This window comes from Zootermopsis nevadensis, unplaced genomic scaffold (assembly GCF_977971745.1).
Source record: "Zootermopsis nevadensis isolate Lab colony 2312 unplaced genomic scaffold, Znev_1.0 Znev_ptg000025l, whole genome shotgun sequence".
In the NCBI taxonomy this organism is placed as follows: Eukaryota; Metazoa; Arthropoda; class Insecta; order Blattodea; family Termopsidae; genus Zootermopsis; species Zootermopsis nevadensis.
Genome location: NW_028259157.1, coordinates 9,312,307 through 9,330,164, shown reverse-complemented (window position 1 = coordinate 9,330,164; position 17,858 = coordinate 9,312,307). Strand labels below are relative to the sequence as shown.

Here is a 17,858-nt window from a genome sequence, read left to right as displayed (position 1 = left end):
CCTTCTTCTGTGTGTGAATGGAGTAATTGTTGGGATGCCACGGAGAAACCGGGGAAGCCCCCGGAGGAAAACTCCGTGTTGCCTAGACCACAGCCTTGCCCAACACAAGTTATAAATTCGGGCACCGCCGGGAATCGAACCCGAGACCCCAGGATTACAAGGCCAGCGTTCTAACCGCTAGACCACCGTGGCCTTATCATGGGGTACTTGATAGCAAATCACATTATGAAAAGGGCAGAAGGTCGCGACCTGTGGGTCTTTTGTGGTCCACGTATATTGTTTGTTGAGGGTTTAACTAAGCGGTTGTAAGATTTTAAACCCGTAAGTTATTTAACGCTGTAGGATTTGTGGCGGTGAGTCTGAAGATGATTGTCTTCTGCGCGGTGTGGTCTGGTAGAAGTTTACAATCCATCAGACTACACGGCGCAACAAACCAGAATACAACCATCTTCTTGTTTAACGCTGAAGTGTATATAGTTTATGGGCGAGGAGACACATGATTTGTGGGATTGCACCAGCAGACGTATTTGAGAAAGCTGTCCCGGTATTTGGCTTGAGGTACTGTCGAAAACCACGAAAAACTCTAGTCAGTATAGCCAGTAATCAGGTCAAGATTCAAACCCTTTACGTCTGGAGCAATATATTAGCTGTTCCCTTGACGTAAGTGACTTAGGGTAGTCGACGATGCTAGCAACATTTTGTACACCCTCGCAAGATAAAGTCAACATCAGATGGTCAAGGAACTGACAGACTAATACAGCGGCTGTCCGACAAGCCTTCCAGAAGAACGCTAAAGAAATTGGTTTCTCGTACGCGGGATTCCATGTGTCGACGGCAAGCCAGCTTGTGCGTTGATTGATGGGACCGACGCCAGCTGTTACACACTATGCTTCACTCCAGTATTATCCTGCCATCTTCACTACGAATTACTAATTCGTGTAGTAAAGAAGCCATTGATTTTCAATGAGCCCATAATATTACTCGGTGAGAAATGCGGTGAATATATTGTGCATTGTACTCCACTTTATAAGTTACGTATTCAAGCAGAATGCAAGACCGAACAGGCCTCTTAATGAATTCTGAGGATCAGGAAGGAGAGCGAACAGATGAGTGCACATATATAAACAAATAGAGAAAGAATATAATAGACCGACAGACAAATGGATGGATAGTCGGACACACACAGAGACAGGTAAATGAACAAGTAGGTGGGTGGATGAACGGACTGTTCGAGGGAGACATGACGTTCTCATGACAATAAATGCATCGGTGTAGTCTTGTTGTTCCTAAATTTTTGGAGGAATGTCCCGCCTTCATATTTGGGGTTCAAAACTAAAATTATTATAAGCAGTAGACGCATTCTTGATAGTTTTCATCATTCTCACGAGCAAAATTTTTGGAACAGTGCAACAGACACTGATTTCCATTCACGTTACTGGACGGTACAAAAATCCTCAATCTGAATCAGCAATTTTTAATAAACTAAGGATCTGATATTTAGTTCGGATCAAATGCCTTTCATGTTTTAACTATTTTCCCACTTAAAGTTAATAGGATTTCTGCGCTAAATTTTTACACGTTAAAACTTGTAATTCAAGGTACACGAAGCTGTAGACATTTAATGGTTCTACGCCATAATATAATGGAAATTACACACTGGACTGGACGTAATATTTGATATGTAAATATAACGCAGAGTAGTTATAATTTCTGGGAGGATGATTAGGCAAACACAGAGCTGTTTTTTATGATTCCCGTTAAGTATGTTGTTCTAAATCTTCTTAATTCCAACTGATTATAAACAGGTTAGTGACACACACAAACAAGTCCATAAGGATGTAAGAAAACGTATCTCTCCCCTGGGTTAAAATAAAAATTGAGAAGATTTGAAATGTTTATATGAAATTCACAAAGAGATAACATTAAAACATCTCTGATAAGCAGGTTTATGCATGATTGGTTATGTAACGTTATATCAGCTGTAGAGATTATTTAACGCATAATGTAGTCAGGATGTTTATTAGAGATTCTGAGATTTGAGGTTCTCACAGCGGTGGAGACACCGATGTTAATCTTCTGGGTTATAATACCATACTTGTAAATAGATTATAGCGTTTCGGATAAACATACTGTTTCCCTCTTCAGGGTTGAGGTAAAGATGAAGTCATGATGATTCTTCCAAACGTATTATACATGTCTATGCGATATAACAACTCAAAAGACAATGCGAACTTCTGACGATGCAAGAAAGCGTTGCTGGAACAAAATATTATCATCGTCTCCATGATGATGGAGGCAACAATAACAGTTGAAACGTCGAATAAACTTCTACCAGAACACACGGTGCAACATTACAGGAGAGAGTGATCTTTAAGAAAGAGGCTATTAAAAGCGAGAAATGGAAACGAAGCTGGGAATAACATTATTTATTCTAAACGCATCAGACAACATTCAGCAATGAAGGGAGAAGAAACCGGTTCAAAGTCTGACAACTTGGGACGAGAGACCGAGGCCGCCCTATCCCAGTTCGGAATGAGTTACGTCTCCCCCTCCAGCCCTGATCCACGATCTGGACCCCCCAGAATCATGTTGTGACTCTCCACCCTTCAGATGACACATGAAATCAAAGTTTTCCAACTCATAATTCCGAAAAGTGTAATAATACCTGTTTCAGTCTTTCGATAAATACTGATAATTAGTTGAATGAAAATTTGGGGCAGCGAAACACTATAGACCAAATGTGCTAGATGACCATCGAGGATACAGGCTGTCCAATCACTTTTGATTGATACTGTACTATGTAATGTCGCTGAAACTGAAGTCTCTTATATACGCTCGTATCTAATACTAATTACTTATTTAAAAAATAATCATCAGGTATACTTTTCGAAAAGATGAATAACTTTGTGAATTGTTTTTAATGTGCGTGAAACGTATCTTAAAATGAAGTGCATCGCTCCTAAAAATCTTTCCTTCTGACGATACATATAACAGGTTAATGAAATAACGTCGGTAAATACAATAATTAAGTTAGAAAGATGGCAGTCGTTTAGGGTTATTTTCTGTGCAGTCTGCCAGAAATTGACATTCCAAAGATGAATCGCCCTGATGATGGATTCAGTACGCGGCTCCGAAACGTAGTTCGATTTCTACCAGATTACACAGCGCAGCATCCCAGAATAGTTATCTTCACATTCGTGGTACCCTGAAATCTCGCCAAGAATCAGGCTACTCTACATTTGATCAGAAATTATTACGCGTGAGTGCCACTATTTCGATGCCTAGATCTTGTCTCTCTCTCTCAGGGGAGTGGAATTTCGTTTTGTTTGGAGACTCAAGAGATGGGGAACATGCCAATTAAACCAGCGACAAGATGTGACTCCTCTTGAGGTTGAATCTGATCGCATGAGGAAACAAATTGGACCGGTTAGACACCCAATGAAGCAACAGACTTCCCACAGCCTGCTAATTGAAAACTATTCATTACGAAACCTGACCTTACCTTCCGGGGCACCGGTGGTTGCTCTGAGAGGGGTAAAGGGGGTGAAGATCCTTCTGCTCTCCGTGGATGATGATAAAGTGTCTTCGTCTTCTTGGCCGATAGGGAGCGGCTCTATTAATCAACAAACGAAGCCCTAGTGAGGTCGTAAAGAATGGCCAGCCATACCGCAGGTGCCAAGGCTCGCTGTATTCGTCACGAAGGTCTAACAAAAGCCAACAGAAATCTTTCGGCTCTCTTCGGGTCGTGACGTAATTACTTGACACAAATACAAAACTACAAAATTTATAACGAGAAGTTAAGAATCTGGTAGCCTCAGTTCGGAGTCTACAGACGATGTACTTGCATTTCGTTTAAGTATATGCTCTGTTAACTGACGACCTGCGAACAACAGTGGGTTAACTATCATTGATATGAAGTTAAAGACGGTTGCTTTAGAAGATATCTTCAAACTCATCGTCGTGAAAATCTCCGACGTGGTTGCTTTAGATTCACATTTTAAAATTTCGAAAATTATTCGTATTTGCGTATTTGAATTTCTACATAATCTAACACCAAATACGTCAGTTTTAATAACTGATTTCAGATTTCCAAATAGAATTTTTCGTGATATTTTGAGGTACAATTACATGTGATTTTTATGGTGTTCCTAAGATTAATAAAACTATTTTAACTTAAACATTTGCGGTCCAGTACTCTCAAGAATGCCATCACAATATAAATAGTATTTTATCTAACTTTATATATATTAGAACTGATATATGGCAGAATTATAACCATAAATAAAATTACGAAAAATGCATAGGCACTGTAGACCCAATTGTGAATACCATTAAAAGGAACGTATATCATAGGTCAGACTTCAAAAATTTGAAGTTTAGAGCACAGACTTTCACCGTTACAAATTACTTAGCGTGTTGAGCGTTCGCTCTTATCCGCGGTCAAATTAATTTAAGAGCAGAGGCCAGAGAGGAGGGTTCTAGCGGCCTCTGTATCTGGGTACAGTAAGCTCAACATTAAAGTGGCTACTGCTGGTCTCTGGACGCTAGGTCCGATGCCTTTCCACAGCCACTGCAGTCAAATGATAAGGTATTTCTTCGAAACAGAACCGTTCCCTTGAACATCCTTCATAATTCAGTGTTCAAAGTAATTCTCATACGACGCTACATAACCTATAAACTTGAGAAGATGTTGAAGAAACACAAATATAACAATATGAACCGGTGGACGAGTAAAAAGCTGTTAGCTGTAGTGTTCCAGGGTCCTTTGGATGGGGTATCCAGTCCATTGCAAAGATTCTGACACCAGAATAGAATGGAAGAATACTACAAGATTTTTCCGACATGAATGAAATGTCGCATTCATCGCAAACTAAAATCCATGTCCTACGTAATGAAAATTAACTTTAGAATTACGTGGAAAAATAGAGTTTCTGTCCGTTTTCAAGTGAACACCCGATATAGTCTTTGAATTAAAGAAATGCAGTTTCAGTTACTGACAACCTCCGATAAAGACATCAGTCACCGAGAACCGCGAAAATAAAACGTTCCAAACCCCTCATTTAGGGGATCGGCATGTGTCAAGTCCTGCAATGATACAAAATTAAGGATTAATCAGTCGACGCTGACCCGTAATTATTACAAAAATACTGTTCTTACTACACTTTCGCGTAATTTGCAGAGACAAATTACTTTCAATTTGTACTACACCCGGGGCTTCATATTCTGCATTTCAAACTTAAGTATGATTCAGTACATCAGTGACAAAGTTTTTTTTAAAAAAAAAAATTCAACCTTTAGAAGAAACGTTTTTCATGTAAGAGTTGAGGTTATCACAGCGGTGAGTATGAAGATTTCTGTCTTCTGGGTTGTTGCGCTGTGTAGTCTGGTCGATGTTAACCAACGTTTCAGAGGTCATACTGCCTCCGTCATCAGAGTATGAAGATTTCTGTCTTCTGGGTTGTTGCGCTGTGTAGACTGGTCGATGTTAACCAACGTTTCAGAGGTCATACTGCCTCCGTCATCAGAGTATGAAGATTTCTGTCTTCTGGGTTGTTGCGCTGTGTAGACTGGTCGATGTTAACCAACGTTTCAGAGGTCATACTGCCTCCGTCATCAGAGTATGAAGATTTCTGTCTTCTGGGTTGTTGCGCTGTGTAGTCTGGTAGATGTTAACCAACGTTTCAGAGGTCATACTGCCTCCGTCATCAGAGTATGAAGATTTCTGTCTTCTGGGTTGTTGCGCTGTGTAGACTGGTCGATGTTAACCAACGTTTCAGAGGTCATACTGCCTCCGTCATCAGAGTATAAAGATTTCTGTCTTCTGGGTTGTTGCGCTGTGTAGACTGGTCGATGTTAACCAACGTTTCAGAGGTCATACTGCCTCCGTCATCAGAGTATGAAGATTTCTGTCTTCTGGGTTGTTGCGCTGTGTAGTCTGGTAGATGTTAACCAACGTTTCAGAGGTCATACTGCCTCCGTCATCAGAGTATGAAAATTTCTGTCTTCTGGGTTGTTGCGCTGTGTAGACTGGTCGATGTTAACCAACGTTTCAGAGGTCATACTGCCTCCGTCATCAGAGTATGAAGATTTCTGTCTTCTGGGTTGTTGTGCTGTGTAGTCTGGTAGATGTTTATCGACGTTTCAGAGGTCATACTGCCTCCGTCATCAGAGTATGAAGATTTCTGTCTTCTGGGTTGTTGCGCTGTGTAGTCTGGTAGATGTTTATCGACGTTTCAGAGGTCATACTGCCTCCGTCATCAGAGTATGAAGATTTCTGTCTTCTGGGTTGTTGTGCTGTGTAGTCTCGTAGATGTTTATCGACGTTTCAGAGGTCATACTGCCTCCATCATCAGGGTGAAACAACCCAGAAGACAGAAATCTTCAAATATTTGGCTATTTTTCGCACTCTCGTGTCAGAAATGAACGCTGGCGAATAAGGGTGCAAATATTAAGGGATGAACTGAACCGTGTAATGTTTATTCCAACAGGGAAAATCGATGAAAGGATGACAGCGGGCAGTTACAATGGAAGTCGAGGCGTGGAGCAGCTTCGTTACGGGCATCAAGGTCAGAAAATGAAACGACTAGAATTCATCTCATGACTGCGGTATTTTCATATTTGATGGCAAATTACGACGCCTCAGAGGCAAATATTTCTTACAATGTTTGCATGGAATATACAACCTCACAGGGCTATCAAGTACATTATTCAAAGCCATATAATCAAAGTAGATTTCAGATATCAAAGTGGAAAGGCGAACGTCGCCGAGGAAAAATTGATTATTGTCAAAGGGTTGCATTTAAGTATCGTCGACACACCGTCTTAAGTACACTTTCAGATAAACAAGAGACAATCGCTCTGTTGGCGTGATAATTCGATTTCTACTATCGGACTGTGCACAGAGTATCGACAGCTCCCTGTCACGTTTGGATGTTATCGTAGAGACGCCATTCATTAAACATCATTTATCTGTCTTAATGAAATAAATACGAGGACAGTAACCGTTACTGACGTATTTGTGCAACATCCGATGAAAAATTCTTTATGAGTACTACGAAAACTGAATCACCTTTCAGAGCAAAGTGTTTTACGACTTGTGTGGATTTAAATCCACAGTAAGACTTAACCAAGCTTCCCGTCCATATCCGACTAGTGTTTAATCCTTTCACTGCTTAAGTTAACTTAATCTGATTAAAGATGAGAGATTTTAGGTTTCCACGACGGTAAAAATAGCGATATTATTGTTCTGGGTTGTAACTCCGCGTAGACTTCTAGACGCATTAACGACGTGATGTTAATTGGATAAGCTTTATGCGTATTACAATGCAGTAATGTACGATTACGTATGAATGTATTTATAATACAGGTCATATTTAGTCTAAATTAGTCAATATATGATTATAATACTTCGAGTTTCCTTCAATTTAATTAATTTTAATTCTTTACTGTAAACCCCACAACGTAGACGTATTAAATACGGTAAAGAGGAAATTAAAAGACGAAAATAGCAGTGAAAGTTGACAGCCAATGCCAATGGTCAAACTACCAGAAGCTTAATTATGCTTGACAAATAATAATATCGATAATTACTGTCAACGGGACATGGACAGAATACCAGTCTTCTGTAGGCATCAGATGCCAGGTCCATGTTAAGACGTTTAACATTTTAGACGAAATGTGCGTCAGGAGACGAGAAAACAGTTTTGAAGAACTCGTAGTTCCTTCGTTCTGACTTTCCCAAAAAGAAATCTAACCCCCCCCCCCCGTCCTTGAGAACAGGATTGGCTCGCGTTACAACATTAAGTCGTCATTTCATTTATCTGAGGTAGAAATATGAGTTATTGTTCGTTTCAATGAATCTGAATGCTTTCAGATTCATAGATTTATTGTATCATTTTGAGCAAAATTTTTCTACGTGTCTTTTAGGTATCAGGATTAAACAACTGTGACGAGACGCGACACTAAAGTTAACGCAAGTAAATTTAGACTTTACTTCTATTATGACACGATTAAAAATCCTGATTTTAAAACTAGACATTATCTTCAAAAAACCAAAGCCTTAAAAAATCCACTTAGATACAGCAAAGTGACGTAAACATCTGTATTTCGTGCTCCCAGCGTAGCACAACTTTCGTGATAAATGTATCTTTCTCGAGTCGCGTTATGGTCCTGCCATGTTCCACAACTATTTTTAAAGAACTTCCTTTCATTATCCACGTATTTTTATCCGAACCTCTGTAATTATAAATTACTTCGACTCCGGGAAGGTAATCAAGTCCACGTCATGTTTCGAAACGTCTGTTGTTTTCCGATTGGCCGTATTGTTTCACACAAATAACTCTGCTAAAAATATTTTTTGCGATAGTTTAGTTAACAAAATTACCGCAGACGACCGGTATTAGATCCCTTGCGGGCGACGCAAATTTTCCACTACGCCTATAAATGCACCGAGGATAACCCAGAGCTCAATCCGGGGGCAAAACATCTGGAGCGTGAAGCTAGTCACTCACTTTCATCTACTGCCTCAGTTCGTAGCTCAGCACGAAAACAACTTTAAAATTATAGGAATATTATAATTTATTTGTAGGGCGCGTGTAAATATGACGAGTACTTTCCACAGAATTTAGTTTATTTAAGAAAATTTGTCAACTATCAACATTTTTGCATGCCTAAATGGTTCCAAAAGAATTATTTGCGTGAATATAATTTTGGCGTCTGTAAGAAAAGTTTTGGTGCCTGACGCAAGACAAACAACTTCATTACAAGTTCGTAGCGGAATTCAAAACCTCAATCCAAACTTTCGAACAGCGTTACAACTAGCAGCGGCGTGGCTTCCAAAAACAATCCTCATCGCTGTCTCGAAACATCACTGGCCTACGTGTCTGACATGAGCGTTACCAGTTGCCGCTAGACCACCATAACGAGATATTATGGTATCTATTCTGACCACTAAAAGCTTGCGAATGAACGTTTCGACAATTGGAGTTCAAATAAACAGATAATAACATTTCGTTCTTGAACCCGAGCTAAGGATTTCTACGTCACACGCTACGACGCTAACATTACATTCACGTTTAAGCAATTTCCCTCAAGCCCTTTCTAGTTCGTAACTGAAAACGCGGACGTCAATAACTAGCCCGTGCTACTGGAGACAGCGAATAAAACACCAGTTCTCGCGAACTTCTGCTGTCCTGTAGACCTCAGAGTGGTGGACGGAGACACAACAAAAGATCAGAACTACTCCCAACACCTTCAAGGCCCGAAATCAGTTTCTTGGACACCCAAGCAACGTACCGTCGATGAAATCGCCCCCTTCTAGTTTACACAGGTCACTCTCCAAGAAAGGAACAGTCAGAAGTCAATGTCTTCCTGGCAGAGGCGACTCAGTAAGATCTCTGTGTAGACTGCGTTGATGGGACCTTCAACGTGGTAGCCACGTTGCATATCCTGGCGTTTTTCCAGCTGAAATATAACATCATTTCATAAACCACTCGAGACTCAGATAAACTGACGAGGAACTTCACGATACTTCCGAATTGCGTTCTGTCCTATAAAATACTCCGCAATACGAGGTGCGATCGGAAAGTTTCAAGACTGTGTCAATAGAGGGCGAACCGGATGTAGTACGAGCTTCTGCCGCTAGGGGGTGCGGCCTACATTCATAGTGAACCAGCGTACCAGCCGGCATCATCGAATTAGCATTTGTTTCTTAGTTACGGGCGTTTTGGTAGTGCATTACACCGACCATCCTGCGATTTCGGAATGGCGTGTGCATCAAATTTTGCCAAAGACTCGCCAAGACGGCTACGGAAACCTATGAAATGCTAAAGCAAGCATTTGGGGGGTCCGCAATGGGTCGTGCACAAACTTTTGTGTGGCATTCACGTTTTAAAAATGGCCGAACCTCTGTCGATGATGACGAGCGTTCTGGACGACCATCTTCGAACACAACGCCCGAAAATGTTACGAAGATTCGGCAGGCCATTCACGAAGATCGACGTCGTACCATCAACGACTTGTGCGACATTGTTGGGATAGGCTATGGGACCTGTCAGCTGATTCTAAAGGAAGAACTCCACATGCGACGCATCCTGTCTGAGGACCAGAAGCAGAATCGACTTCTCATTTGTCAGGAGCTCAAAGATCTTGCAAGAACCGACCCCAACTTCCTTTCTAAGCTCCGTGTGACTTCTTCCTCTTCCCAAAGATGAAAATTCAGCTAAAGGGAAGGAGATTTGAGACGATAGAAGAGATTCAGGCAGAATCGCAGATGGTGCTTGACAGGCTGACAAAGAAAGATTTCCAGGGATGCTTCCAGGCTTGGCAGCGGCGCTGGGATCGTTGTGTTCACTCCCAGGGGAACTACTTCGAGGGTGATGGATGAATTTAATACCTGAGATAAGTGTACGGGTTTTTATACGCGCAGTCTTGAAACTTTCCGATCGCACCTCGTATTTTCAGTCAAGATAATACTTTACTCCACGCTTATTTAATGCAGTCTTGGCTTTCTTATTTTAAGCTTTAGGAGTTACTAAATATGCATTATGAACGCCATCCTTCACCGTTTCTGCGAAAGGGAGGATCCCCTAACGAAAACCCCAAGCGGACGCTCAGAATGACGATATTAATGTCACTGCAATCTGCGACTCGACGTCCTCACTCCACCTCTCAGCACTTTGACTTGCATGAAGCAACCCGCCTGACGTGGAACGAAGCAAAAGGCGGAAGGAACAGCACGGAGGGCGGAGGAACGTCTCTCGACATCGAATTTCCAATATCGCAAACCGATCTACTTCATAATCTCAAGAATTCTTTCGGAAAGTTTGAAAGTGTAATCTGAATAATGCGTTGTTATTCTGTGTGTGGCGTCTTTAAATTTCTTCGACTGCGACTAGTTTCGATAAAGTTTTCTTCAGGAAGGGGAATGGAATCTGCCGTATTCTCCGGTACGAAGTGCGAACTCGACACAGCTGATCCGAAGACCCACCACTTCATGGAATTGAATCCATTTTACGTAATCAAAAATTTATTTTTCTGCAATCGGAGTGGAAGTTAAACAGCAATTTGTCTCAACACGACCTTTTTAAACGCGTCTCCCCAGGAGACAAAGACCAGTACGATTTGAGATTCTCACGGCGTTCTGGGATGCGACGACGCGTAGATTCGGAGGTAAATACCAGTGTTTCGGAGAAACTTTCCGTCTCAATTTTAATCCCTTCATAGATGAACAGCAATGTTTCGTAGAACCACAAAGTCTCTATGTTCAGAGCTGAAACGTTTGTTACGTACCTACGAGTCTACACGCGTAACAACCCGGAAGAACAATGTCGTTACGAAATTTTGCCATCATTTTCCCTTTATTCTAAACCCTTATTTGTCTCGTCTTACCTTATGGAAGTGGCAAGCACATTTCCCTTGCAAGAAATCCTTGTAGCGTGCTGCCGTCATGTTAAAAGTGTCGACTACGTCCATGCGGTGGTGTTTGGCAAAAGCAGCCAGACCCATCGAATGCTTTAAAAGCCTGTTCTGTTGAGTCTGCAAGTAAATCCGGTGTTTTCCAAATTTTATTTAGCAATAAATAATTACGACCGCGTTCTAAAATGCTTTAATGACTGATCAAACTTATTTGACTGACGTATTTACGTAATACAATGCTTACTCTGGAAAGGTAATGCACTCCTTCAGCTGGGATATGAAAGCCAGAACCAAGGGTCTTTACCACAAGGTGGGCCTGTTGTAGACCTTCCCTGAAACCAAAGCAGAAACTTCTATTTGCTCTCTAAACACGTAAGGAGGGAGGAAAGTTAGTAAATTAAACAAATAAGTCGATAAATTTAAAAAAAAAAAACAGTTAAACCACACTGGTAATCCGGGATCTCAGGTTCGAATTCAATCCGGGACATAGTATAGTGTTATTCTATCTTGAAGGTAGAGGATTCGCAGGTTAGTCACAAAATTTTCTGAAAAGGATTCTGAAAATATTTTAAAGTAGGGCTGTCAGAGTGAGGTTATGTTACCTTTTGAGCACGCGGAGTAGAGTGTGTAGATGTTGGGTGGCTAACCAATGAACGCCACCTACGATTAGGATCGTGTTTCTTGCGTTCTGCAGAGGCTGAGACCTGGAACGACGACGTCAGACAATTACCTTCGAGTAAAGCGACGCACAGCAACGAAAGTGATTTTGTAACCACGACAAAATGGTGGAAATAAACATTAAAATGGCCGGCAGAAGAATGTATATGGACTAATTCATCTTTGAAGAATTATAAGGGAATGGATATCACGAGGGTCAAGGTACGAAACAGCCAAAGAAATTACTAGAGAGAGAGAGAAATGGCGTATTTAAAAAGATTAATTAATGTACGTGTCGTGTAGGTTTATGTGTAATCAATAAATTTAATCTTAAGATGGTAAAGTTGCGTCATATTGTGATATAATAAGTATATATTATATATGTATATATACAGAACAACATCGAGTGTGTTATTAAAAATGGAATAAAAATCTCAAAAAGAACATCGTTTGATATCTGGTAAAAATCTGATAAAAGTGTACGCTGGCATAATGTATGAAAATTGTATTTGAATTATTTATCGTTTTGAAGCTTTATATAATTATATACACCTGAGGATGGTTCTTTTAGGAACTGAAAACATGTCGTGAAACATGAAAAATGATGGTCTAATGTAAATCGAATATTTCGATAAAGAACATCATTTAATATTTTAAATATTTTAAATGTTAATTATTGTAATATTTTAATATTTAATAAGAATTTATTGTGATTAGACGGACAAAATTTAATATAAATTTAATCTTACTGAAATTTATTTCACAGTTCGTTGAACGTTAAATGAGCCACGGCGGACTATCGGGTTTCAAGTGCAAGGATGAACGAAACCAACCAATTACTTGTGAAATAACCTGTATATTAAAAATTAATTATTAAATATTTTGTCGCCGATTACTTTACGATAGACATTAATACACTAGACATATAGGCCTACGTGAGTGTTTCGAAACAAACCACAATTACCTACATTTACCTGAAACTATCTTTCTAGAGCGCCAATCCAAAAATTTCATCCGTATCGTTTTAATACTTTCCGGAAACAAAAACATTTAATTTAATATTACGCGACTGAACTAAGAAGTAACGTTTTGAACCAAGAATGTTATTCGCGGTCCTATTCGGTGTTTTATGTAGCCTGACTTAAGTTCTCATTTCCCAGCTGAGTTCAAAATTAATTTTAAATAGCTACTGTACCACTGTTTTACCTTCCAATCAGATATAGCGGTTATTTGTTTAAACGAAAATCAAATTCGTGTGTGTTCGTGGGAAAAACAGGGGTATGAACTATATATCTCTTCAACTTAAGCTTGGAATTTGTAAAAACAGACGGTTATAAGTTCCCCTAACACGCGATGTCCTCCGAACAGTCGCCCTTGTTTTAAGCGGCCCTCAGAAGGCACCGCGTCGAACACGCCTGACGTAAGCCTTCTGTCACGTGACCTTTCTCTCGAGAACTGAGCGCTGCTGTAGTTGGTGATTCCCCGCAACACACAGAGACACCGTTTACTTGCTACAGGTCTCGGTGGCCGAGGATTTGGAGCAGAAACATGGAGTTTGCAGAACAATGAGTGATGCGATTATGGACCAACTGAAGCGTCTCCTTGCTGACTGGAGTGATAACCAGGTAGGCAGGCTACCAGCCACATTGAAGTATATTTTACAAGAGTTATCATTTGACGTAGACTGAATAAAATCATACGCAACTATTATTCAAATTAATTACAAGCTTCTAACATTTAAAGGTAAGCTGCCTCTCTCTCTCTAGACACGAATACTTAATTTATATATTCGTAAAAATTCGATTACAGTTGACGTGATGTTTAAAGGCAAAATAATGTGTAAATACGCTGTTTTCTGCACCAAAGTAACTTTTTGAACACTCTGAGGTGTTTATATTTCCTAAATATAATAATAGCTATTTCGATAAAAATAATTACTGTGCCTCCGCGTAAGCTTGGTTGTGGTGACCGATGATAATTACGGCTGGTGACGCACAGAGAGACAGGAACTTCGCCATTTCCCTCGCTTATAAATTCTTTCATACATCAGTGCTTATGTATATAGCACTCTTCAGAAGGCCGTTCATACACGTAAGAATTGAGGTTATCACAGCGGTGAGTATGAAGATCTCTTGTCTTCTCGGTTGTTGCGCTGTGTAGTCTGGTAGAAGTTCACCAATGATTCAGAAGGCGTAGTACTCGAGGACTTTTGAACATTGGTAAACGTCTACCAGAGTACACGGGGCTTCAACCCAGAAGACAGATATCTTCAAGTTGAAAAGACTGTCACACGAAGGGGGGCTCGAATTTATGTGACAGGATTAATTAAACCCCTCTGTAATCTGTCATCCCTTCCAGAATTTCACGGTCAAAAGGGGGGAGGACTGGGGTTGAACTTGGAAAAAGTTATGAGGCGATTATGTAATCGATGGATCAGTAGTGCGGATAACTTGGTTAACCTTTCAGCAAATAAGCAATAAGTAATTTGCATACTTAAAATGGCTCAGTTCCAAATTTAACGTAATCATTTCTAACTCACAATTAAATACTTAATATAATTTTATGCGATGTAAAAGAAAGCCTGTTCAGAATATTTTATTGTTCCGCTGTAACTTTAAAATTATAAACTAATCGTTAGATTTTAACCAATAAGCCACCCGCGAAGTAAGAACTGAGAAAATTATAGCATAACAACGTAAATATATATTACGTAAACAAATGTCTCTGCCTGAAATAACATCCAGGGTCATGTATACGTACTTGAGTAGCAGCTGATACAGAGTCTTGTCGAAAACCGGTCGCTCTGGTGCTGCCAGCCAGAACTGCGGGTAGTACGCGAAGCTGAGTGTAGTGCGGCCTTGGTTGAGGCTCGAGTATACGCGGATGTGGTGTGTTTTGTCACAAGCGGACAGAGACCCGTTGAGCTGCTCCATGATGTAGTGCATCATCCCGCGGTTAGTGGAGTCCCCAATGAACAGCAGCTGTTAAGAAATACGCTGATGCCAAATCATAAATTTGCAAGTTACCTATTGTCTGGGCGGAACAATACAGACAGAAAGGCCCTTTTCAAAGTAGTAAATTATTACGGTGTAATTAAAATAAAAATAATATTTTCCTCCTTTCTTCTTCATTTGAAGTAAGAGCCTTAGACGTTGTGCGCGCCCACTTGTAATTAATTTAATTATGCGACTAAACTCAAGTATCCAGAACAGTAAGGCTTACTAAACGACAAGTACCAAATGTAAAGTCTAGATTCAGTGCGTCTGATTCATATTCTGGTGGTCCCAGGTTCGGATCTCGAGCCAGAGGTACAGAAATGTAGGCAACTACATTACATCTATCCTTTTTATTCTTCTTAAAGTGCCTATCCGTTCCGGATGTTGGCGATCAGCATAGCAATTTGAGCTTTACTGGGTTCTACTTGAAACAGCCCTCCAGTGGACATCGAGAACCAATTTTTTAGGTTCTGAAGCCAGGAGATTCTTAGCCTGCCAGGTCCTCTCCTTCCGAATACTTTTCCCTGGATTATCAGCTGAAGCAGCCGATTTAAGTAACATCTTGTCTTACCTTACGTCAATAATTACAATCATGGCGTCGTCGCGAAACTTTGAGGCAATCTTCACTTAAGAAGTACGTTCTTCAAAATGTTTCATGATAATTTGCAAGAAATAAATAAGAAAAACTTTCCTAGTTTACTTTGTCTGTCCGAAAACGAACAAGTTTTTAGCCCTGTTGAAACGGCGATATGATCGAAACAAACCGCACTTTAAAACTTACCTTTGGTTACCGCCTTTTACTATCAGCGGGGTTGAATTGTCTGATTCTGTCATCAGTTAATCTGTTATGTTAACATCTTACATTGTCATACCGTGCGTTGGTCAATGAGATAGATGGAACTCAGCCAGAGAATCTCATCTCTCACTTGTCCTAGCCAGAGAGCGTCGTGAGATGAAACACAAGCAGCTGTTACAACACACGACACATGGGACATCTGTGAAATTAAATTGTACTTTCCCGAGACGCCTCAAAGGCAGAGGGACTAGAAAGTTTGGTCTCTGACTGGCAACACTTGCATGGATTAGCTACGGGAAGGGTCGCTAGATACTTGCAAATCACCGGATTAAGTGCATCAGCCAAGCAGCAGCGTGGAAAGCAATTACGTTAACCCCGTCTCAGTCCACGGAAACTTCATCAACCAAACTCCAATTTCGTTTCACTCTTCACAGACTTTCAAGATGAACATTGATACATTGTTCTAACATCCTCAAGAGTTTTCGATGATGACAGTAATAAGACAGACGTAAATGGAAACAACGGGGAAGTATACCACATCGACAGCTCCACGTTTCATTAGCAATTATACGGCACTGCAAGGAGAAACTCCTCGCCGTGCACGTAAGAAAATATTATGTTATCATCTACCCCACAGATTACGTAGCAAGTAGGCGGTAATGGCCTTAACATAACCTGTGACTAGCGACTACATGGTTCGAGCATGGGGGGTGTTGGCGCCAGATTTTCTGGAAGCCATCCACCAGAAATAATTTCTATCCTCTCACTGCATTCCTACCCCTTCACACGCCGAGCGTCGCAGAGCGTCTTCAGTCTCAACTCAACAGCGACGTATCTCCAGCTGTTCCAAGTGAGTGCTTTCAAGACCACTGCTGTTCTGTGTCAGCTCTCATCGCGACGAGTATGAAGATGTTTGTCTTCTGGGATGTACACAACGTCGTCTTGAAGATAATGACCGACGTTTCCGAAGTCCTTACTGCCTAAATTATCGGGGCAACAGCTATCGTTATGATTCAGGGCACAATATATTTTTTTGTGAAACGTTGGTTATCTACTGACGACTCTACACGACGTCACAACCAAGAACAACATCGTCAAACAGTGAGGGGGTTACCTTTTTGTCGCGTAGACACGTTGCAAGCCGCTCCCTGTCCAGAACGCGGTACGAGCAGTGATATGGCTGCCATCGCATCTGACTCCAAATGCAGGAAATTCTGTGGGAACACGAGGAACACGGTAGCAGCCAGCGACCTGTATCGTTAATGGACAAAGTTGCGTTTTAGAATATGAGAGACGTGATAAACATATGAAGGCAAGATGCAAATAATGTTTCGGTTACACAATCATCAAACATCGCCTAAATGTGACTTAATTTCTCACTTCACACGGTGGTCTAGCGGTTAGAACGCTGGCCTTGTAATCCTGCGGTCCCGGGTTCGATTCCCGGCGGTACCCGAATTTATAACTTGTGTTGGGCAAGGCCATGGTCTAGGCAACACGGAGTTTTCCTCCGGGGGCTTCCCCGGTTTCTCCGTGGCATCCCATTCACACACAGAAGAAGGCAATGGCAAACCACTTCTGGATCATCTGCCAAGAACGTATATGAACAGGTCCCAGTCCGAGAAAAGGATGAAAGGATCCTGTTCATATGGACCTGTCGTCAGACAGAACACTAAATAAAAAAATTAAAAAAACCAAAACTTGGTAATATTCTTTGTGACAACTTCCTGGAGTAATATTCTCTTAAAATCATTCGTAGTTTCATTAGCACTTCAAAATAAATTAGCCGCAAGTTCCTTAAAGGAATCACACTTTAAAGCTGTTGAACATTTCTTTGTATTTATAAAGCAATAGGTTCTTAGAATAATTCCAATTGCTGGAGTGAGAAACGTTTTACACCTCCATACTTCCATTGAAATATGTCATATCCATTATAAACCCGGGCTAAATTTTACGTAAAAAAACTAATTTAAATATCTTAGGCACACAAAATA

At 40.7% G+C, this 17,858-nt stretch overlaps 1 protein-coding gene across 4 annotated transcripts in view; it reads right to left on the bottom strand.

Annotated features, from left to right (window-relative positions):
- LOC110832575 (cadherin-like and PC-esterase domain-containing protein 1) overlaps positions 1-17,858 on the bottom strand; it is a 270,092-nt gene that overhangs the window by 44,680 nt on the left and 207,554 nt on the right. For 3 of the 4 annotated variants that reach the window (XM_087356053.1, XM_087356054.1, XM_087356052.1), the window contains 6 exons: positions 16,979-17,115; positions 14,833-15,053; positions 12,018-12,119; positions 11,660-11,747; positions 11,389-11,535; positions 6,590-9,462 (listed from right to left, as the gene is read on the bottom strand). In XM_087356053.1, coding sequence (XP_087212179.1) covers positions 9,352-9,462; positions 11,389-11,535; positions 11,660-11,747; positions 12,018-12,119; positions 14,833-15,053; positions 16,979-17,115 — 806 coding nt within the window. In that variant the 3' untranslated portion in view covers positions 6,590-9,351. Of the gene's footprint in view, positions 1-6,589; positions 9,463-11,388; positions 11,536-11,659; positions 11,748-12,017; positions 12,120-14,832; positions 15,054-16,978; positions 17,116-17,858 lie in introns of those variants that run through there. The other variant, XR_015537108.1, reaches the window with a different exon arrangement.